At 44.5% G+C, this 24,391-nt stretch overlaps 1 protein-coding gene across 2 annotated transcripts in view; it reads left to right on the plus strand.

Annotated features, from left to right (window-relative positions):
- Positions 1-24,391, plus strand: part of LOC126237212 (long-chain-fatty-acid--CoA ligase 1) — a 694,263-nt gene that overhangs the window by 560,431 nt on the left and 109,441 nt on the right. The window contains exon 2 of one of the 2 annotated variants that reach the window (XM_049947097.1): positions 7,327-7,415. The exons of the other annotated variant lie outside the window; for it this stretch is intronic. Coding sequence (XP_049803054.1) covers positions 7,332-7,415 — 84 coding nt within the window. The 5' untranslated portion in view covers positions 7,327-7,331. The remainder of the gene's footprint in view (positions 1-7,326; positions 7,416-24,391) is intronic. 2 annotated transcript variants of the gene reach the window in all.

Below are 24,391 nucleotides of genomic sequence, written 5' to 3' on the forward strand. Positions count from 1 at the left end.
AGGTGAGCGCCACAATCAGGACTGCATACGACCGAGGCACACAGGGCCAACACCCGGCATCATGGTGTGGGGACCGATCTCCTACACTGGCCGTACACCACTGATGATCGTCGAGGGGACACTGAATAGTGCACGGTACATCCAAACCGTCATCGAACCCATCGTTCTACCATTCCTAGACCGGCAAGGGAACTTGCTGTTCCAACAGGACAATGCACGTCCGCATGTATCCCGTGCCACCCAACGTGCTCTAGAAGGTGTAAGTCAACTACCCTGGCCAGCAAGATCTCCGGATCTGTCCCCCATTGAGCATGTTTGGGACTGGATGAAGCGTCGTCTCACGCGGTCTGCACGTCCAGCACGAACGCTGGTCCAACTGAGGCGCCAGGTGGAAATGGCATGGCAAGCCGTTCCACAGGACTACATCCAGCATCTCTACGATCGTCTCCATGGGAGAATAGCAGCCTGCATTGCTGCGAAAGGTGGATATACACTGTACTAGTGCCGACATTGTGCATGCTCTGTTGCCTGTGTCTATGTGCCTGTGGTTCTGTCAGTGTGATCATGTGATGTATCTGACCCCAGGAATGTGTCAATAAAGTTACCCCTTCCTGGGACAATGAATTCACGGTGTTCTTATTTCAATTTCCAGGAGTGTATTACGTTCACAACGCATAAGAAATATTTACTGATGTTAATACAAAAAAGAACAGAAAAACAAAATACGGCACTGAGATAGGCAGCTCTAGCTGACAAGCAATTAAGAGTAATTTGGCGATTTTTAACCACAATCAGGTCATTCGTGTGTTTGAAATTCAGTGTGTTAATATTCACAAACACTAGTAGCAAGAATTTTTTAAGTATTTGACCAAAAACGCTTTCGTTAACTGATCACGTAGGCATTTCTGTAACACTAAATTAGGCCATCATTTCTTTGTTCATTTTAAAAAATTGAACTTAGCGTACATTGCCTGCATTATACACAAGTCAAACTGGAAAAAAACGCGACGTTCCTCTGGTCTGCGTCATGAGATGCAAACCCGGGGCGAGACGAGCGTCGGCAGAAATGCCCGAAAATGCATTCCAGGCGGAGGACAACCAGAGCATCTCGGTTTTTCTCCCACAAATTTCATCCTCGGGCAGGAGTAAATCCAATCGCGAGCCGGCTAAAGCAATCGTAGCGAGATTTTCATTTTACACCCAGAAAGAAGCGAGCGTTTTCTTGGAAATGTTTCGCGAACGAGTTGCTTCTGTCGGTTTTTGTTCGTCTTGAAATACACGGCGTCTGTTGTTTCTTAGACTCTGGCTTGTACATTTAAGGTTCATCTCCTTTATAGTGTCGTAGATGGAATTTGCATTTTCTCCGTCGAATTATTTGAGCGTTTCCTTACAACGTTTGACACGAGCCTGTTTTTTTCGGCTTCAGTCAAGTTGTGCAGAATCCGAAGGTATCAGACTTTTTTATTCTCAGTTAAATGTTCGTACAAAAAAAAAGTACTGCAGTCTTCGATATGCCTAAGGAAAACCTCCGCCTCACGGTAAACTACATGCCGATATTCAATTATAATGTGCACAGCTTTGAAGTATTTTTAGACGGCAAACCGCTTTTGGTTGACCTTCACGCAATTCACCTCTGACGGAAAGGTGTCCACGACGAAATCCTGCAAACCAATTGTAACACATTCGTTGCCTCGTCTCATGGGCATAGAAACCTAAGAAAGTTCTTGGACCGCATCAACAGCATCTACGACATAAAGTTCGCGATAGATGTAGGGATGGATAGTGCCTTGCTGATCCTTGACATCCTTGTCTGCCGAAAAGTAAAGGAGTGTCACAGCCACAGTGTTTACCGGAAACCCACCCGCTACCAGCACCCATCCCAAACACGATCTGTTATGAGTACCTTGGTGCATCGAGCTGAAACAGTTCCAAGCTCTGAAAACCAACCGAAGGAACAGAGCCACTTACGAGAAGTATCCAAGGAAAACAAATCGACAAGTTGCGCGATCCGGATCTCGAACAGCCCGCTCTACTCCTAGGAGTGGAGAATGAAATGAATTTTTTAATAATAATACAAGAAAATCCACGATAGTCAACACTTGGCAACGTCCAAGGAGCATACTGCCGAAATCTCCTGGATATTTAACCACTTGACACGGATGGAAGGTCCAGAGAATTTTATCACGATTGTAGTCTTTTCTGAAGGTGATCACCAAAAGTTGAACGAAGCGATTCGTGCCATTGCTGAGTTAGGCTTTGACGAGAATCGTAAGAAACAAGCCAGCGAAACACTTTATGCCAAATTCAAACTTTTTCATAAAACCGCTGCTCTAAGCTTTGCTTTACATAAATTACTCGGCCAATTTCTGAGCTACCGTTGTTTTAACAATAAAAAATAAAAAGCCTTAAATCGATAGCAATGCCACACTCAGTAGTTCTTAAAACCTTGAAAGGCAAGTCTCGTATCTTCGACATTGTTGCTTTTGGAATCGTAGGACATACCGTTTCAGAGTTGCATTTTCCTCTCTCTCTTCGCTGGATTCCATATGTACGTTGTGGTCAGGTGCTGCGCCCAGTCAGAAACTGAAAAATGCCCCGACTGCGAGAGGCAAGAGTCCCTGATGTGTGGAAATGCTTGACACGGTTAACTACTCTTTACCAAGCGTATTCAGGGTTCTTTGCGGAGTGCACATTCCTCAGCGCTTCAGCTGCATATTGTCTGCTGTTCTAATGTTATTCTTTCACCTCTTGCCAGGTCATACTTTTTAGGTAGTAAGAGAGGGCTAAGTATCTGTGGTATGTCCCAAGAATGTCCTCACAAAAAGAGGCTCCGAAGTTCGGATCACGGATTTTACGCGATCTCGAGAAAATCGCAAGACAAGTTTTACATGTCAATGATGTATACCGGTGCGTATGATTCTGAGCACGACGTGGTGAAAGAGGTGGTTAGCGTTCTAGCTCCGTATTCAGTGGATCGCTGGACCAAGCCATGCTCATGTTGGCTTTTTTTATTTATATTTCGTCAACACTAGTCATTATTTCATGTATATCGGATCCGAAACGTAATATGATGAAAAGACATATGTAATTGCGTGAACATTTATTGAATTTCCCATGTTATTTCACTGTTTACTAATTTTTATTATTACGATAAATATTATGCAACTTCTATTTCTACAGGCAAGTTAAAAACTTTAATCAACGCCTTCAGAAAGGTTCATATTTGTTTGACGACGAACGAGAAATTACTCCTCGTGAAGATTCTATTAAAATAAATTTAATCCTACATCGCCAGTTTTTGTCACCAATATTTACGAAAAGGTTGCGTTACGCATGGTTTGTATCCATATTATCGGAAGAAAGAGAAATATTTCTAAATGTCAGCGAGCTTGGGTTTTCCTTAGCTGTGAAGATTCCTTGTGCGTGGGGGGAAAATCGCTTTCATTCGATTTAGTTGATTCCATTTTACTTTGTTTCCCATGTCTGCATGAAAGATTCCATCCTGCAACTACTCACATCGAAAGCATATCCGACGATTAATCGTAAATGACCATCACATTCTGGCATGTTGTAACTCATTTTATTTTTGAATAAAGTTATTTACACCTTTATTTATTGACGTTCAACATCGGCTTTCCTGGCCTGCCCCTCGTCCTTGAAAAATGTGCCTGCAGATCGAAGTGTCTAAGTGGGAAACGGTTCTCGGTACCTAACCCAACTGCAGGCATAAGGGATTTCAGAAATTTTCAGGAAAACTTTATCCATTTGATCGTTTACTAGTCGCTAATTGTAAATTCAGTATTTGTTGTGATAATAAATATTAGCAAACAATCTAATAACTTTGGAAATTCAAGAAAAGATCATGGAAATGCACGTGTCTTCATCATATTACCTTTCAAGTGTGACATGTATGAAATAATGACTAGTGTTGAAAAAAATACAAATTTAAAGAAAAAAAAGATGAGCAGGACTCGGTCCAGCTTGAAGGCTAACCACATGACCGCCGCTATCGCGTGCTCATGGTCGCAACGCACCAGTATATCACCGACGCGTACAACTTTTTTTTGCCATTCTCGTAATCGTCTAAGTGGTACGCCTTACTACTTGCACATTATGTTTTCCTAATTGGCTGCTGAAAGTGCATGAAGTTTGAACTAAATCCGTGATCCGAACGTCGTCACCTCCCCTAGTCAGACACACCATGGCCGACTCCCTCCCCTCCCCCCCCTCCCCACCCCACCCCACCCCACCACCCCCGCCCAACTATCACCCCTTCTGTCTTCTTCATGAACTGGCAAGTGCGTCCGACACCGCGTGGTGGTCATCGGCGGCTGTCTGGTATTTGCAGAGCCCCCATTGTTAACCTTGGTCCGCAGCTTGGCACTGGCGCAAGTGTGACACAGACCCCGCACACCTGCCTCCTTCCCCCCCCCCCGGCCCCCCTCCCCCTCCCCCCGCCCCCCCGCCATCGCCACACACTAAGAAGCTTCTCCACCTTGGCGCTTGAGTGGCACGAGCACCGTTCCAAATGGGATCGTGCCAGTGAGCTTGGTCGGTGTTTCAGGGGTGCTGAGGTGTGCTACTGTAGAATGGCGCACTCTCGAGGCGAGTGTTTATTGTTTCGAGCTGTGACGGCCATTCCGAACAACGTTCCACAGTTGAGCGTCTTCGATTCCATAAGTTTTTTTGTTTCGTAACCATTGGCCGGTTTTCAGACTGGCTAACTTAAAGCACTTCGCTATGTTACATCACCGGAAGAACTCCCTCACGTACCTGCTAAACTAATTACCTCAGCCAGTATTAATAAATAAAGATTATGAGGTCAAAGTGGACCAAAAGAGCCTGCACACGTTCAACATTTGTCAATTAGGGATGGTAGACGTTGGCAACGATAATTTCATCTCATTTTCGACGTCTAAACGTCAATGATCGATAATAATCTGCCCCTAAACTTCGATGTTAAATTATGAACTTGCAGAATGCGTAAAATGCAATGTACAAACATACTTAATGTCGAAGTTATTAATCAATAATTACAGCAGTAATTAACATTACATATCCCACATCTTTTTTCTACATGCTTCAATGCTTTTTTTTATTACCTGTTGTTAGTCTCAGGAATCGCGATATAAAGTGATTCTTACTGTTCACTCCACGTTTACGTAATACGGAACTCTTGCTCCGGTTTCATGACAACTGAAGTGTACAAAAATATTAAAAAATAAAGGATGAAAAACGGCTGACAATGCTCGACGGCGAATACGACGTTCCTACACTGCCGTGTAATTTTGTAATCTTCTTTGATGTTAACATAGACTACTAGAAAATGAAAGGTAGCTGAAAGCTTTTATTGTTTCTAATAATGATCTTCAATGTAGCAAAAAGAGTAAAATTATTTAAGAACTGACGTAACACAAACTTATGAAAAATCTTTATTGAAGATCTGTTAGTTTCATTCAGATATGTACGTGGATCAAATGTAATCTTACGCATCATAAACGAAAATAATAATCATTAGAGACAGTACGGGCACACACTGCTTGACAATCGAAAGTTTGAACTGAATTATCTGTAACTGGTATTGGTGCAACTGAATGATAGAATGGTTGAGTCACTGCGGAAAGAGAAAGAAACGTGACTCCCGAATGCTGCTTCATTTTCCATATCACTACACTTCCATCGGTGACAATTTTCATTGTTAAGAAAGATTCATTTAAACTGACTTAACCCTAGGACGCCCTAGCCTTTTTTCTAACTTGGATGCCTAAGGGGGGGGGGGGGGAGATTCGGCGAGCCCACAGGTATTAAATAAGTTTACTGACGAAAAATTACAACTTTCAAAATGGTTTATGTATTTTAACTAAGGCATCGGTTTATAAATGTTGTTAATTGTTATAAATATTGGATTGAGTGAATAAAAAATTGACATATTGCAATACAAAATACAGATGTGTTCATATACAATAGACTACTCTGAGTCCTCAACTTCAAGGCAAGAAACACACTTCACAATTTTTTCTGAATGTGTGTTACATGTTTATGACACTGTCCACAATACTGTTTTGGTTTACTTAGATTGTTGTACTTCTGCGTCTTTGTTTTAGCTTTTCTTACACAAATATGGCATCGACCTTTCCCTGCAGCAGGCTGACGTGCTTCTGTTGTCACTTCTTTGGTTTTCTTTTGTAGAATAGTCTCCATTGATTGAACAGTTCGGTTAGAGAACCCTCTTGCATTGGCACTTCTTTCTTCTACCTGCAATTTCACTAGTTCCATCCCAGCTTGCAGAAGATAAAGTTTCCATTTGTTGTGTTTCTTTTCATTCCATCTTGGATGTTGCTGGGTGTATATGGTGGTTGCATTGATAGCACAAATGTCGATGAGAGAGTAAAATACAGATAGAGGCCATCTCTTTGTTCCCCTCTTGCAGGTGTACATACGCGCCATTTGATCAATGGAATTATAATATGCATTTATCTCGCTTTTATTCTTCTGTCCTCCAACAGTGCGTTTATCTTGGTGCACTGTTGCCAAACATCAGTAAGTTTTTACTTGGTTTCGTTTTTGCTGTGTAGGACATCAAAGTTACTGGAGACCTACGTGTTGGGAACTGCACTAACTCACTGCAAGTTTACAAGATAAATAACAGCTGACTGACATCAACAATCACTTCCTCTGAAAGTAAACCGATTGTTGTGAATATCAAGAATACCATCCAACAATAAACTAACTTGCATTGTTGTAGAGATGAGAAATACGAAATCCTACTAAGGGAAATTTTCTATAACACGGAAGGGGGGGTTGTTGGACCCATAATGTGTTTATTTTTTCTTTCAAAGCAGGAAATAGACAACAAACAATAGCTCAAAGGGAATATGTAGTATGAAAGTTACTTGGGCAAAAGGAGGGGAAATAAAAAAATTAAAAAATTGTGGGTTCAACGAACACCCCCCCCCCCCCCTTAGGCGTCCCAGGGTTAAGATTTTGTCAAGTTTCGCTACATAATTTCATGTGCAGCGATTTGATATGTATACAGTATATGTTAGGTAGTTTGTCATCGAAGCTGATATAGTTCCAATGGCGAAGTGTAGCAGTTAAAGATATTTAATCTTATTTGGAACTTCAGCAGCAGAAAGCCGTTACTTAAGTGAATCTTACTTAACACATACCGATGATCACGTGACTTCTTGTAAACGGTGAATAGTGGAATATATCGTTTTATAGGAGCAAATTTCTCGGCCGCCTGAGAAACTGAAGGGGACAGATATTGGCAGAACCGCTCCACACCGTGAATGTGTTGTTAAGACTGACCACCATTAATTATAGGAAAGATGGCGCCTGCCAGCGGCTGCTGCGCATTCCAGGAGCCGATGAAGATTCCCATCGACCTCAGTAGCCAGTCAGACATCCTCAAAGTAAGTCTGCAGCGGCTCATATAGGCAGCACTCGCACCTGTAATCTGAGTGGAGTGCTCGAAGTGTCCATGTTGATTCGTTTAATTCCATTTACTGAAATATTATTAAGAAATTATTTTCATTACGAAATTATTTACATTAATGTATAAAATAATGCTGATACGGTATTCTATTTAATACTCTTGGCAGAATCTATTTCATTGTTTCTCACAGTGTGCCTGTATGTCCTCCTAGAGGGTAGCAATGTTCTTGATGGTTCCCAGCCAAATCTGTGTCACTAAACTTCGAAGGACACACTCCATTAAATTCAGAACATGTTAGAAGTTTACCGCAGTATTTTTCTAAAATAATACAAGCAGAGAGAACTTGACTGCATTAAATTCTTGAGATTAAAACGTGATAGTAAATTCAACTGCGAAGAGAATACCGCATAACTGCTGGACCAGGCAAACTAACTAGTCTTGGTTTGCAATGCAAATGGTGTCAGACACAGGTGATATAAAAATAAGAAAATCTAGCGTACTTTACATTCTTTCATTGCAGAACGTCAGAATGGGTTAGCTTTGGCTAAAATTTCCATTCCAAAGGCGGGTAATGCGAATGATTTGTGACATGATCTCAAGACCTTCCTTTAGAGACCCGTTCAGGGAACTGGAGATAGGAACTGCTGACACTCGATATACTAAGGTGGTGCACAAGTTCGAAGCGATTTTGTGTAGTATTCCGGTTGCTACTGGTTTATTTATCGATTGTCATTTTTTATTTGTTGTGAACTGTTGCTGTTTGGATTTACATCCTGTCATTTGGCGATGGTGAGTGGAGCTGTGAACACTAGAAATTGGAGTGGCAGGTGATGAAATGGGAACATTTCAGACACATTCTTCTGTCAGAATTCAGGAGAGGGGTGACAGAGGCCGAGGCAGCCAGATACACTCCTGCAAATGGAAAAAAGAACACATTGACACCGGTGTGTCAGACCCACCATACTTGCTCCGGACACTGCGAGAGGGCTGTACAAGCAATGATCACACGCACGGCACAGCGGACACACCAGGAACCGCGGTGTTGGCCGTCGAATGGCGCTAGCTGCGCAGCATTTGTGCACCGCCGCCGTCAGTGTCAGCCAGTTTGCCGTGGCATACGGAGCTCCATCGCAGTCTTTAACACTGGTAGCATGCCGCGACAGCGTGGACGTGAACCGTATCTGCAGTTGACGGACTTTGAGCGAGGGCGTATAGTGGGCATGCGGGAGGCCGGGTGGACGTACCGCCGAATTGCTCAACACGTGGGGCGTGAGGTTTCCACAGTACATCGATGTTGTCGCCAGTGGTCGGCGGAAGGTGCACGTGCCCGTCGACCTGGGACCAGACCGCAGCGACGCACGGATGCACGCCAAGACCGTAGGATCCTACGCAGTGCCGTAGGGGACCGCACCGCCACTTCCCAGCAAATTAGGGACACTGTTGCTCCTGGGGTATCGGCGAGGACCATTCGCAACCGTCTCCATGAAGCTGGGCTACGGTCCCGCACACCGTTAGGCCGTCTTCCGCTCACGCCCCAACATCGTGCAGCCCGCCTCCAGTGGTGTCGCGACAGGCGTGAATGGAGGGACGAATGGAGACGTGTCGTCTTCAGCGATGAGAGTCGCTTCTGCCTTGGTGCCAATGATGGTCGTATGCGTGTTTGGCGCCGTGCATGTGAGCGCCACAATCAGGACTGCATACGACCGAGGCACACAGGGCCAACACCCGGCATCATGGTGTGGGGAGCGATCTCCTACACTGGCCGTACACCACTGGTGATCGTCGAGGGGACACTGAATAGTGCACGGTACATCCAAACCGTCATCGAACCCATCGTTCTACCATTCATAGACCGGCAAGGGAACTTGACAATGCACGTCCGCATGTATCCCGTGCCACCCAACGTGCTCTAGAAGGTGTAAGTCAACTACCCTGGCCAGCAAGATCTCCGGATCTGTCCCCCATTGAGCATGTTTGGGACTGGATGAAGCGTCGTCTCACGCGGTCTGCACGTCCAGCACGAACGCTGGTCCAACTGAGGCGCCAGGTGGAAATGGCATGGCAAGCCGTTCCACAGGACTACATCCAGCATCTCTACGATCGTCTCCATGGGAGAATAGCAGCCTGCATTGCTGCGAAAGGTGGATATACACTGTACTAGTGCCGACATTGTGCATGCTCTGTTGCCTGTGTCTATGTGCCTGTGGTTCTGTCAGTGTGATCATGTGATGTATCTGACCCAAGGATTGTGTCAATAAAGTTTCCCCTTCCTGGGACAATGAATTCACGGTGTTCTTATTTCAATTTCCAGGAGTGTATATTTGCGCCATGTGTGGGGATAATGCCACTGCACAGAGCACGGTAAGCAAATGGCTTTCTCGTTTTATGGAGGATCGCTTTGACATTAGTGACTCTCCAAGTTCAGGAAGATGTTTGGTGTTTGATGCAGATCGTTTAAACGCATTAACCCACAATGATCCACGCCAGTGTACGCGAGAACTGACAGATGCGATGAACTGTGATCATTTACCATCGTGCGACATTTTTATGCAATGGGGAAGGTTCAAAAATCGGATGTATGGGAATCGCATGCTCTAAGCCAAATTACAAAAATCAGCGAGTGGCCACATGTGCAGCCGGCCTCTGTGTACGAGCGGTTCTAGGCGCTTCAGTCCGTAACCGCGCTGCTGCTATGGTCGCACGTTCGAATCCTGCCTCGCACATGGATGTGTGTGTTGTCCTTAGGTAGGTTAGGTTTAAGTAGCTCTAAGTCTAGGGGACTGATGACCTCAGATATTAAGTCCCATAGTGCTCAGAGCCATTTGAACCATTTTGAGCCACATGTGCATCACTGCTTGCTGTTAATCAATTGGCTAGTGAACAACACCGACTGTTTCTGTCCTGTATCGGACTGGTGACGAGAAAGGTGTCTTTATACTAAAATAAGGAAAAAATAAGAGGTTGAACCCAAACAAAGCAGCAACAGCCCGTACGAAGACCTTTGAGCATCCACAAAAGATAATGTTATGGAACAGCGACGGTGTGGTATACTACGAATTGCTTCCTCGAGGTGTAACCGTCACTGCTGACATTTAATGTCAACAACTGACGTCTTGCAGGCGCAGTCCAAGAACAACGACCAGGAAGACTGCGTGAAGTGATGCTACTCCACGATGACGCCTGCCATCGTTCTGCTAGACTGTTAAAAAACACTATACGTGGGTCATTCTGCACCCACCTTACTCACCTGATCTTGCGCCCACAGATTTTCAATTTTTCCGCTCTCTATCAAACAACCTTCGAGGAACTCCCTTTCCGGGTGAAAATCCGCTGCGAACATGGCTCGACGAGTTCTTCGCCTCGAAACCACATAGTTTTCACAGTCGCGAAATTGATAAGTTACCCCAGCCTCGGCAGACTGCTGGAAATAGTAAAGGAGAATATATCATTGATGACTAAAGTCTCTGTTATTTGTATCTGTTCTGTTTATTAAACTTGTGGGAAAACGTTACGAACTTGTGCACCAAAGTAATATTTAGTTCTTAGTTGTATTTGCCATAAATAATAATCGGATTTTCGATCTGTTCAGTTTAGTTTGTGGGATCAATACTCGTAATAAAATAACTTCCACAAAAAATTTAAAGCCACGTGCTTTGATCAATAAAGGTGTCCATTACTCAGGAATACACATTTTCAATTACTTGCCAGCAACTTCAAAAAGTTTATCTGCTAATAGAGGTCAGCTGTAAAGGAGCCTAAACGATATGTTGACTGCCAACTGCAACTCCTTTGCCAAAGGTCTTAGCACACCTAATTGATGTGTATACTTTTAATAATATCAAATAACGTGACTGTTACGTAAACTCTGCCACATGCATTCCGTCAGTGCAGTAATGTGATCAGTGTAAGCAAGTGTCTTAAACAGCTCTCTGATGATGCACGGCTTACAACAGTCTAAAAATTATCAGATGCAACTTAGTGTTTTATGCATTTACATATATGTAACGTATTTATAATAATGTTTTAAATGAAATTGTTTAAAATTTTTTGACGTTCCACATCCGCGAGGACTATTTCGCTTAGAAAATACTGAAGGAAGATTAGCTTCTACTCCTCTTCGTGTTTCTACATGATACATTTTTGTCGTGAAATGTTCTAAATTTTCGAATCTCCCCTACTGAACTTTATTACTTATTTAAACATTTTCTTCTTTTCACACCTTGTTTCGGCTTTTTAAAACCATTATTCAGTGTTCAGGTGTAGTAAAAAGCATTACATTAAAAGCTAAAGAGTGGATAATGGCTTAAAAATTTAGAACTAAGCGCGAAAGGAAGGAAAATTTTAAGTAACACTCTAAGTGAAAAAATGCCGCATTCATTTAACACATTTATGATCGTGGTACCCACAGCGAAGAATATATATATAAATCATGTGATGTCCTTAGTTTAGTTAGGTTTAAGTAGCTCTAAGTCCAGGGGACTGATGACCTCAGATGTTAAGTCCCATAGTGCTTGGAACCATTTGAACCATTTGAAGAGTTTGAAGATAACTCGCTCGCGGGACGTCTTGCAACATCAGAAAACGGAAGAAAATATCGAAAAAATTGGTAATCTGATTCGATATGACTATTGAGTATTCGATCGATTACTGAAACTCTACGAATTGACAAATAATGCGTGAGGCAAATTTTCATAGCCAGTTTAACATGAGAAAACTGTACGAAACTGGTGCCGAAAATTCTTACGATCGAACAGAAAGCAGCTCGAGAATATGTTTGTACTGATACTTTAAATACCGTAGATGATGATCCTAATTTTTTGGAAAAAAACGTTGACGTGTGACGAATCTTGGGGTTTCGCTTATGATTCAGAAACTTAGCGTCAATCCACACACTGGAAAAACGCAACTTCACCGATAGCGAATAAAGCTCGAATGAGCAAATGAAGATTCTAAGCGATGATGGTTGTCTTTTTTTCGATATTCAGGGAATTGTGTGTCTTCACTGAGTTCCTGAAGATCAAACTATTAATCAAAGTTACTACCTTGAGGTTATTTCGCTACTCCGTGGGAAAATAAGAAAAAAACGACCCGAACTGTGGAAGAACAAGTCACGGGTTCTGCATCAAAACGACGCTCCGGCTCATATCACGTTGTCTGCTAAGAGGTTTGAAGCGAAGTACAGCTTCCCGTTGTTAGACCGCCCAACTTATACGCCTGACCTAGCACCATATGACTTTTGTCTATTTCCCAAGGTCAAATCTGCATTAAAAGTAACAAGACTCCAGTCCGCTGAAGCAGTGAAAGAAAAAGCGGCACGCGTCAAGGAGCTCACAGAGGAAGACTACCAGCACTCTTTCCATAAATGGAAAATTCGCGTTGTAGGGATAGAAAAGAGGAGTATATTGAGGGTGACAATAACTATATATATGTGTGTTTTTTAAATAAAATATTTTACAGCAATAGTCCCGTTATTTTATAGCCACGCCCCGTATAATGTAACGTTGTTAACAAGTGCACCAAGACTGTTCCCAGACCATTTCATGAACATGATAGAAACAACACGTAAGCTTCTAATAAGTAAATTGTTTGGTGTGTGCTTTCATTATGGTGCACGATGCGGCGCAACATCCAGGTGTGTACAAGTAGCCTTCCCCAAAGACGTATACTGCGACAGGCTAGCGTGACGCAAACTCGGGGAGAAGGAAAGAGCACCGTGTCCGGGTCCCAGCCAGGAAGACTGAAAACGCACTCAGTCGGGTGCATGTTCGCCTACATTCCTGCTCGTTGGATTAACATAGCACGCTTAAGTGAAGCTCGAAATAGAGGACGCGGGTTGGACACTGTTTTGGTTGAGTTCTCGTGTTTCGTGCTCCATCATCTCGTGCAGTGAAGCGCGCCATTCATCAGGGAGCACTTGACTCGCGCACGAGGATGTCTCTCTCTCTGCTCCACAAACACATCCAGAGTACCGGAAGAAGACGATGCGGTTATTCATATCCAAGTCTAGGCTCGGATGATTTGCTGCTGTGGACATACGTAGGTTCCGTCGCGAAATAATCCGCAGTCAAACTGTGGAAGACAATGCTGAAATATGTATTTACATAATTGCTTATCAAACGACGGGTTCCAAGTTATTTCCACTAGGAACACTGTCGTAGGTAAGCACTGTGGCACTCTTGTAATTTTTTTGGTTTTATATTTCAGCCTCGGGTCACATATTACTCGCGCAAACAAAGTTGACCCTCGGATCGGTAGCCAATGGTAGCGACTGTCAACTTGGTTTACGCAAACTGTAAATGGTACCATTAGCAGTTTTGACTTACTACAGGGTCAGTTTAAAAAGAAAGAAACAAGTGGGTAGTAAAACACTAGGAGAATAAATTACAAAATGAACTAACTTCTCTTTACATCTGTACGTATTTGTATGCGTCACACAGTAATCCTCCGATCGATCGGGCCGGGAGATCGGTCACGATGTCTACGCATCCGTGCTGTGATTGTTGGAACTGAACGCTGCGCTTAACTACGAAACAGCATGAAGTTTCAAAAGCTGCAACATGGTTGCGAATTGATTAGTGACCCAAAAATAGAATAAATTTCCTTTACGTCATGTCTGTGGACATATATTTTTGTCACCAGACTACTGGTTTCGGTCTATAATGACCATCTTCAGATCTGCTATTGAAACGCCCGCTAAACCCGCTGGGCAGAACAGGTAATAGGATTGTGGAAAGGGCCAAAGGTTGAGGTCAGTTTCTCCTTCTAATTGTCATTTATTGTAATTTAATAACCTTTACAACCAAAGCGGCACATTGCCGGATCTTTATTGAATGCAACTCTTTCACGGCTGAGGGCCTTCAACAAGAAATCTTAACAAATCAACAAGATAAAAATCCAATTAAGATAGCAATAAAATAATTAAAAAAACAGCAAACATATGCAAGGTGCAATACAAATGGCTGAAGGCCACAATTAAGTTCCAAAATTTTAAAATATATTACCATAATCTTTTAAAGGCATAAGGCCGCAATGTTTAAGCTTAAAAGATAATTTTAAGCACAAGGTTACAAGACTAAAAGCCCACAATTCATTCTGCAAAATTTTTAAGAAAAAAATAACCATAAGCCTTAAATTTTAAGTAGCTGAAAACATATAATTAAACATCGGTGGGAAAGTCAATAAGACAACGGCACTCAGAAGCCTCCAGGGAGTTCGGTCTGCCCTCATTCACTTAGGCGGGACAGGTGGTGAGCCCAACTATACCTGATCCGTGGGAACCCAACCAGGGGACAGCCACGGACCGATCGTAACAACAACTTCCTTCCCATCAATCGATCGGAACAACAACTTGCTTCACATCAATCAGTACATGAGAACTCAAACAGAAAAGGTTACCAACGTGATAATCCACAATGGAGTATGTATTAGCTGTCAAAAATACGCACCATGTTGGACAGCGACAACAGGTGAGAAAAGGACGCTGCCTGAAATTACGTTAGTGGCCAGGGCAGGTAACCAGAACACTACCGGCCACAAGGCAGGAAATTCCGCTGGTCCGCAGCAACTGACCGAGTCCCCCGAATGCCGACAACATCTAAAATAGTCGCCAGGAAATAACACCAACTACACACACATGACAAACACTTGCACATTGACCTGAACGATACCCAACAGTAAGCAAGCGCGCGCGCGCGCGCGCGCGCGCGCACACACACACACACACACACACACACACACACACACACACACACACACAGACAGAGCCTACTCGGCGAGCCAAAACGCGTCGTTCACACAGCCGACTCATGAACGATCGGCGAGCCAAAACGCGTCGTTCCGTAGGACGACCGACCGTCCGACCGTCCGACCATCCACCAAGACCGTGGCCCGGCTCAAGTGATGCGTAGCGGCAATGGTCGGGCGAGTCATGTCGACGCAGACTTCACTGCTGCTGCGACCCGACTGCACTAGTGCCGGTAAGTAAGAGCAGTAAAGCAAAGATACTACGAGAGGGGATGTATCGATACGCGCTGCTAACGCCGCTCACGGTGAGGCAAAGCAACAACTCAGAGACAGTAGTAATTTAAATTAACGTAGTGAGGTGGAAGCCCGTTAAAAACAGGGGGTAAATGGAGGGAACACGAGCCATCCACGGCTCAACCTCCACCCCTCAAACAAACGTACGGGGGTGATGTGCCGAAATAAACTAACGAGCAGCTTCTAAAAAGGCACAAGACAGTGGCCGAGAAAGGCCGCAAGCAAAACACTCGGTCGGGCCCCAGCCCTGCAGAGGAAACACGCCCACTGGCTACCCGACATCCCTGCCTCGGGAGAGAACGACGTAAATCCGGCAAGACGACCAATTCACGGCCGTTGCTAAGCTAGCAACGAAAATAGCGAGATACCCGCTCGGACTTCAACAATGCAGAGGAAACATGCCCCAGGCAACCCGACATCCCTGCACAGTAGTAGGCACCGAGCTAAGCCTCACAAGATGACCAAGGTTGAAGGGACTATTCGAAGCTGACAACCAAAGAGCCACCAGAACCTCAAGGCCAGATGGTAATGTCTGAACTTAACGGATTATCAGTGCCCTCACCCAATCCAGCTGACTGTCACCAGGTCGGGTTCCCTGTAGAAGACAAGTAGTGTCCTCAAGGCCTCCAATAGCCTTAAAGGAAACTGAATTGCCGCTCCTGTCTCTCCGATCGCTGCTGAGGTGACGTCAACCGGCTGCAGCACGGCCGCGCGCAAACAGGCTACCAATTCTGGAACACTGCCCTCCGTCGGTTGACGCCTTACTCCCAACTCGTAAATGAGATGGTCTCTTCTCAGCAGACCGATCCCCGGACGCTGTCTGACTGCCATTATCTCAACACCTGAAACAATACAAGTCAAACAATACAATGCCACCGGCACAATAGAAACAAGAGTCAAACTGACCGCAACTAAGGGTTGGTAAGCACGAGCGTAACCACGCTCTGCTACCAGTGATACGCCCGCTGAGCCCGCTGGGTAGAACAGGTAATAGCATTGTGGAAAGGGCCAAATAGGTTGAGGTCAGTTTCGCCTTCTAATTGTAATTTATTGTAATTTAGTAACTTTACACCAACCCGAACTCTTGCGCCGAACTGACATACGACAGGCAAGGACTGGGAAGTAATAGCAGTCCAGCAAAGATACTACGAGAGGGGAAATATCAATATGCGCTGCTAGCGCAAGTCACGGTCAGGCAAAGCAGCAACTCAGTGACAGTAGTAATTTAAATTAACGTAGTGAGAAGTACGTTAAAAACAGGGTGTAAAATACATAATGGCGGGAACACGAGCCATGCACAACTCAGTTTTGTAAAAACATGTCCTAATATACTGGAGCCATAGAAGCATCGTCAAAAGCTAAACACAAAATAAGCGCCAGCATCGTCAAACATATATAAATAATGGTATGCACAAGAGTCATCTTGTCAGCAGCACTACTGTTAAAAACATGTTTTTGTAAAACAGATCTGAAGATGGTCATTATAGACCGAAACCGGTAGTCTGACGACACAAAAATCTGTGACCATAGATGTAAAGTAAATTTATAGCATGAATTTCGTCATACTTAAATCACAATTTAAGATTAAAAATATTCGCAATATAAAACACACTGTGAGAGTAAACCTTCTAAAAGTGAAAACTCGTGAAAAATTACTAGCGCAAGTATGCTGGATGTGCACAACTATCAGGATAGATGATGTCCGCCTGCACAAGCCATACGCGAGTAGCACAATAGTGTTGGCAGTCGCAAGGCAATAGCCAGAATAAAACACCCGTTACATCATCATACTGTTAGACAACTGCGAGCCGACAGAAAAAGGAATCTCAGCAAATAAAACCACAAAACAAGGAGAAAAGACACCATAACAAAGCAGAAAATACTTGGAAAAAATCTTTGCCACGGAAATCACTTCGTTCATTTAACAACTGTTGTCTGTATCTTGTGTTTTTAAATTAGAAATAATTTCAAACTCTTTATGAGTATCCTGATTATTATTGCTTTGAAGTAAATGCTTTGAAATACTAACAGAAAAAACACTCTACATTCGTTTGCGTTAATTCTGACTGGGCCGATCCTGTCATCAGTTGTTTAAAAGGCAGGCAGAACCGATATACACTCCTGGAAATGGAAAAAAGAACACGTTGACACCGGTGTGTCAGACCCACCATACTTGCTCCGGACACTGCGAGAGGGCTGTACAAGCAATGATCACACGCACGGCACAGCGGACACACCAGGAACCGCGGTGTTGGCCGTCGAATGGCGCTAGCTGCGCAGCATTTGTGCACCGCCGCCGTCAGTGTCAGCCAGTTTGCCGTGGCATACGGAGCTCCATCGCAGTCTTTAACACTGGTAGCATGCCGCGACAGCGTGGACGTGAACCGTATGTGCAGTTGACGGACTTCGAGCGAGGGCGTATAGTGGGCATGCGGGAGGCCGGGTGGACGTACCGCCGAATTGCTCAACACGTGGGGCGTGAGGTCTCCACAGTACATCGATGTTGTCGCCAGTGGTCGGCGGAAGGTGCACGTGCCCGTCGACCTGGGACCGGACCGCAGCGACGCACGGATGCACGCCAAGACCGTAGGATCCTACGCAGTGCCGTAGGGGACCGCACCGCCACTTCCCAGCAAATTAGGGACACTGTTGCTCCTGGGGTATCGGCGAGGACCATTCGCAACCGTCTCCATGAAGCTGGGCTACGGTCCCGCACACCGTTAGGCCGTCTTCCGCTCACGCCCCAACATCGTGCAGCCCGCCTTCAGTGGTGTCGCGACAGGCGTGAATGGAGGGACGAATGGAGACGTGTCGTCTTCAGCGATGAGAGTCGCTTCTGCCTTGGTGCCAATGATGGTCGTATGCGTGTTTGGCGCCGTGCATGTGAGCGCCACAATCAGGACTGCATACGACCAAGGCACACAGGGCCAACACCCGGCATCATGGTGTGGGGAGCGATCTCCTACACTGGCCGTACACCACTGGTGATCGTCGAGGGGACACTGAATAGTGCACGGTACATCCAAACCGTCATCGAACCCATCGTTCTACCATTCCTAGACCGGCAAGGGAACTTGCTGTTCCAACAGGACAATGCACGTCCGCATGTATCCCGTGCCACCCAACGTGCTCTAGAAGGTGTAAGTCAACTACCCTGGCCAGCAAGATCTCCGGATCTGTCCCCCATTGAGCATGTTTGGGACTGGATGAAGCGTCGTCTCACGCGGTCTGCACGTCCAGCACGAACGCTGGTCCAACTGAGGCGCCAGGTGGAAATGGCATGGCAAGCCGTTCCACAGGACTACATCCAGCATCTCTACGATCGTCTCCATGGGAGAATAGCAGCCTGCATTGCTGCGAAAGGTGGATATACACTGTACTAGTGCCGACATTGTGCATGCTCTGTTGCCTGTGTCTATGTGCCTGTGGTTCTGTCAGTGTGATCATGTGATGTATCTGACCCCAGGAATGTGTCAATAAAGTTTCCCCTTCCTGGGACAATGAATTCACGGTGTTCTTATTTCAATTTCCAGGAGTGTATATTTGTCGTAAGTTAGTTATTGACGAAGGTATAGAAAACCATGTCCCACCGTGTGTATTATCTAGGAGGGCATCATGAATCGCGGTGGCTTCAGTGTAATTATTGTCTTTGAATAAAAGTATCATTTCTATTCGTCTCATTGCATATTTCTTTCAGTTGCTTTCTGAACTATAACTGTAGCAGTTCTTTCTATGTACGGTCAAATTCGCACTTGGCAGTGACACATGACGAGAAAGTTACTTTTGTTCACAGCTTTTGCATTACGACTGTTTGTTTAGTTTAATACGTCATGCCATTGCTCCGGTCTGCTCATCCTACTTAGTCCGTCTCATGGAATTTCCCTTCAGTTTTGAGGAACAGAAGTTCAAATCGAAAGAGTTTTTGAAGTGTAGGAATCTGAACGCCACCGCGCACAGGGACAGACGTATCAGGTTAAGTTCACCGTTAGCAGACGTGTCAGTGCCTGATAACTTAACATCCATGGGCGGCCTTTCTAGAACTGCTTCAAAAGACATAAAAAGCAGTGCCACTTCTGTCTGTAAAATGTTTTCTTTGGGAACCGAGGTTTTAAATACCGTCCAAAGCAACAGTGGCTCTCACTGACTCTTTTGAACCTCTATAAAGAAATAAAATAAAGTCTCCCTCTCCCTCCATTCATTTCTCCTATACAGGGTGTCCCAGGAGGAATGGTCATTATTCAGAGACACGACAGGAACGATCATAAGAAGCAGAAAAGTTTAGTAAATGGGCTCTAAAATGCATATGTTAAGAGCTATGAGCACTTCTTCAGTAGAAGGGATGTTTCACAGTAGCGAATATAAACAAGTGCTCGTAGCTTTTACGGTATCCACTTTAGAGCCCATGTTTACTGTACATGTTTTTCTGGTTTTCGTCCGTGCCACCATCTTTCAAAATATGTCACGCTAAGACATTGCAGTAGAGCAGACTGGTTTCATGGTACCGAAGATGTAGCTTTCAGCTGTTAAGGTGTAGGTACGCAAGCGGCAGTTTGCGCTACCGAAATGTCCCAAAATGCCGCGCATAAAAACAAGATTTTTGCGGAGATCATACCTCGGGTTCTGTTGGTGATAGAATGGTAGGGTCAGAGGTTTTGGATAATCTTTGGGCTAGGGACCATTTGCACACCCACCAGAAGGTTCGTCTTACTATAACTATCCTATAGTACAGGGATAAAGTTCCACTATTACACACATCCTCCAGCTTAGGCAAATAGAGCAAATCGGTTGGTTCTTTTTCATTAGATGTGGTCTACGGTGCACCTTTAGGGGCTTGCCGAGGCACCATTTGTTTATGGGCTGTTCCTGAGAAAACTCGATAAAAGCGTTATTCACCATTTTTTTCGACGTCAGGAGGGAATATGTAATTCAGTAATAGCACCCAATCGCTCAAATTTTAATAGTATATTCTCTAGGCATTTAGCTAAGAGTCCTGTCTTCCTGTTACCAAAAATCTGTACTAGTTATCAAGAAACATCCCAAAAACATCGTTTCTGGACACCAAAACCGAGACGCGGATTCCAAACCGGCTATGCACAGCAAATTGCTGAAACTTTTACGATGTATTCCTAAGATCATGATCTCGAAAAGCCTTGAAAGTCTTCGTGATATCTTCATCCGTTTCCGAGAGACAGAAGTTCAAAGTTATCCTACTTGTATAGGTAAAATGCGCACGTTAATGTCCGGTGAGTGGCGAAAACGTGGTTTATAAAGTGACTTAGTACGGAGAAATATGCTGTAAAGTGGTTCAAATGACTCTGTGCACTATGGGACTTAACTGCTGTGGTCATCAGTCCCCTAAAACTTAGGACTACTTAAACCTAACTAACCTAAGGACATCACACACAATCATGCCCGAGGCAGGATTCGAACCTGAGACCGTAGCGGTCGCGCGGTTCCAGACTGTAGCGCCTAGAACCGCTCGGCCACCCCAGCGGGCCTGCTGTAAAGTGCCTCCGTTATCATCAGAATGGTTTGGGGAACTGCATGTTGGTGCACCGAAACACATGCATAAATTTTTGTGCACGTAATATCTGGCCTGGGGTGTTAAATTAGTTTTCCGTTATTTTAGGTTCACATAATGAAACTTTCAAAATTCTATTGACACACCAAGTTATTTCGTACGAATGACATACACTGCTGTAGCAGGTAAAAGAAGGAAGCCAGCGAAAAAATGCTCCTATTGGAGTACAAAAAAGGGCGAATATGCTCCCATTTAAAAGACTGTAACTAAGAAGTGGGGAACTAGCTGCCTCGTTCTCCCTTCCTCAGCACCTTTAAAAAGATTCCAAAAACTTTGGCATGCCGACACATTCGCACAATTTTATGTTGAGAGAGGAGGTGACAGTGCCAGTGGGAAAGAGAGGGAAAAGTAGTAAATACTGGAAGATAGTAGACAGTGGCTGTGGTACAGAAAGAACGAAGCAGACAATGAAGTGTGAGGGGAGAGAGGGACATAGTCACAGTGGAACATAGTTGACAGTCAGAACAGTGCTAGGAAAAGAGATAAAGGAGATAGTGCCAGTGAGAGAGGAATAAAGACACGGAGCAACTGGAAGTGAGTGAGTACCAGTGATAACGAGAGACTGAGTTTGACAATGTCAACGAGGAAAAGAGAGAGAGAGAGATAGTGACAATGAGAAGAGACGACAGCAGTGGGAGTATGTGATTTTTTTTATCTGCAGTTTTCTTAGTGGTACATTCGCCAACAATTTTGGTTCCCTAGTTAAAGTTCTCTGTTTCCTTATTCTAAATAAGTTAAAATGTGAATGTAGGTACTTAGTAACGATGCGTCCATTCAACATAAGACAGACTATATCACCAGAAGTTAAGGGTGTCTGTTTATAGCTGCACAAAAGACACTAAAAGTGCGTCATTCTCAGACAACTGTCGAAGGCACTTGAGTTTGGAACGTCTGCAAACAGTATTTCCTGCCAACGGAGGCGGTTCGTGCAAAAGACGCTAAACAGGTGTTATTCTCAGGCAGTTGTCGAAGGCATTAGAGTTTGGAACGTCTGTAAATTGTATTTCCTGCCAAGAGAGGTTCGCGTCACAGACGTGTGTCGACGCTGCAGTCTGCGGTACGCTTATGTGCTGGCTGCAGTGCAGATGTGGCAGCGAGAAATTCTGCTGACCGAGATGTGATGTGCTGTGATGTGATGTGATGAGAGCAGATGAGGCCTGCCGCCGCAAATGCTCCGCTCTCCGAAGCATATATTGCGCTGAGGCGTCCGTTATTTGTGTTGGCCACCGCGGCCGCCGTGTATCTTTGGACCAGAAGCAGGGCGATAAATATATATTATTGGGCGGCGATGTGGCCAGCGCTTTGGAAAACAACTAAAAATAATATTTTGATTGTCTCCAGTTTGTTTTCTGGTTTCATCACTTCGTTGCACATCCACATTCTCCCTAGAGATATTTCTGGGCTTTACCTAGACTGCATTTCATAAAGCTTACCTAAACCACCTGTCAGTAATGGCTGCCACGGCGTCTCAGTAAAAAGCGCCAAGTGTACAGGTTTGTGGGTCACGGCGAAGGAAAAGGTATGAAGCCACTCTAATTGGAGAGGAATGGCGTCCAAAATCCTTCTGGCCACCTCATTAAGCTTTCTCGTACTGTGTCTAAACAGTGATTTACGCAGCGGTATGCCAGGGATATTCCTTCACCTGGGACACAGCATACTGCATGATCCTTGATGTAGTGTAATTGATGCTACGTTGAATCAATATGTATTTATAGCTATCCAGAAGGCTTTTGACACAGTTCCTCAGAAAGCAGCTTGCTGTGTGTGCCTGTAGAGTATCGTCTCAGTTGTGGGACGGGATCCGTAATTTTCTGTGAGAAAGGTCATAGTACGTAGTAATTGCGGGCAGTCATCTAGTAAAACAGTAGTGGTGTCTGGGGTTCCGCGAGGAAGTGTTATAGGTTCTCTTATATCCTTATTCTACATGAACGATCTAGGAGACAATCCTAGCAGCCCTCTTACATTGTTTGCAGATGATGTAATCGTTCACCGTCTAGTAAAGACATCACAAGACAAAACCGAATTGTAAAATGATATAGACAGAATATATGTGTGTGATTGACTCTAAAAAATAAAAAGCATAGGATCCCCCACATGAGTACGAAAATAAATCCATTACATTTCGATACACGATAAATCACAAATTTAAAGGTGGTAGGCTCATTTAAATATGTAGGTATTACACTTACGAACAACTTAAATTGGAATTGTCACACAGAAGACGCTGCGGAGTGGGTGAACCAGATACTGTTTTTTACTGGCAGAACAGTTAGAAGATGCAACAAATACAATAAAAAGACTGTCTACGCAAAGCTTGTCCGTCCTCGCATGGAAAACTGTTGCGCGTTATGGGTTCCTTACTAAATAGAACTGACGAAAGACATCGAAAAAAGTCAAAGAGGAGCAGCTCATTTTAGGCTATCGCGAAATAGGGGAGATTGTGACGACATAATATGTTGGGGTGGTAAACATTAAAACAAAGGCGTTTTTCCTTGGGCCGAGATCTTTTCACGGAATTTAAATGACCAGCTATACCCTCCGGATTGTGAAAATATGGAGAAATGACCACCATAATAAAGTAAATCAGACTCGTGTGGAAAGATTTGGGTATTAATTATTGCCACTTAGTATTCGAGAATGAGAAGATCGAGAAATAGATTGAAAGTGGTTCTATGAACATTCTGCCAAGCACTTAACTGTGAATTATAGAGAAGTCTACATCTACATCTATACTCCGCAAGCCACCCAACGGTGTGTGGCGGAGGGCACTTTACGTGCCACTGTCATTACCTCCCTTTTCTGTTCCAGTCGCGTATGGTTCGCGGGAAGAAAGACTGTCTGAAAGCCTCCGTGCGCGCTCGAATCTCTCTAATTTTACATTCGTGATCTCCTCGGGAGGTAAAAGTAGGGGGAAGCAATATATGCGATACCTCATCCAGAGCCGGCCGCGGTGGTCTCGTGGTTCTAGGCGCGCAGTCCGGAACCGTGGGACTGCTACGGTCGCAGGTTCGAATCCTGCCTCGGGCATGGATGTGTGTGATGTCCTTAGGTTAGTTAGGTTTAAGTAGTTCTAAGTTCTAGGGGACTGATAACCACAGCAGTTGAGTCCCATAGTGCTCAGAGCCATTTGAACCATTTCTTTGAACCTCATCCAGAAACGCACCCTCTCGAAACCTGGACAGCAAGCTACACCGCGATGCAGAGCGCCTCTCTTGCACAGTCTGCCACTTGAGTTTGCTAAACATCTCCGTAACGCTATCACGGTTACCAAATAACCCTGTGACGAAACGCGCCGCTCTTCTTTGGATCTTATTTATCTCCTCCGTCAACCCGAC

This window comes from Schistocerca nitens, chromosome 2, assembly GCF_023898315.1.
Source record: "Schistocerca nitens isolate TAMUIC-IGC-003100 chromosome 2, iqSchNite1.1, whole genome shotgun sequence".
Lineage (NCBI taxonomy): Eukaryota > Metazoa > Arthropoda > Insecta > Orthoptera > Acrididae > Schistocerca > Schistocerca nitens.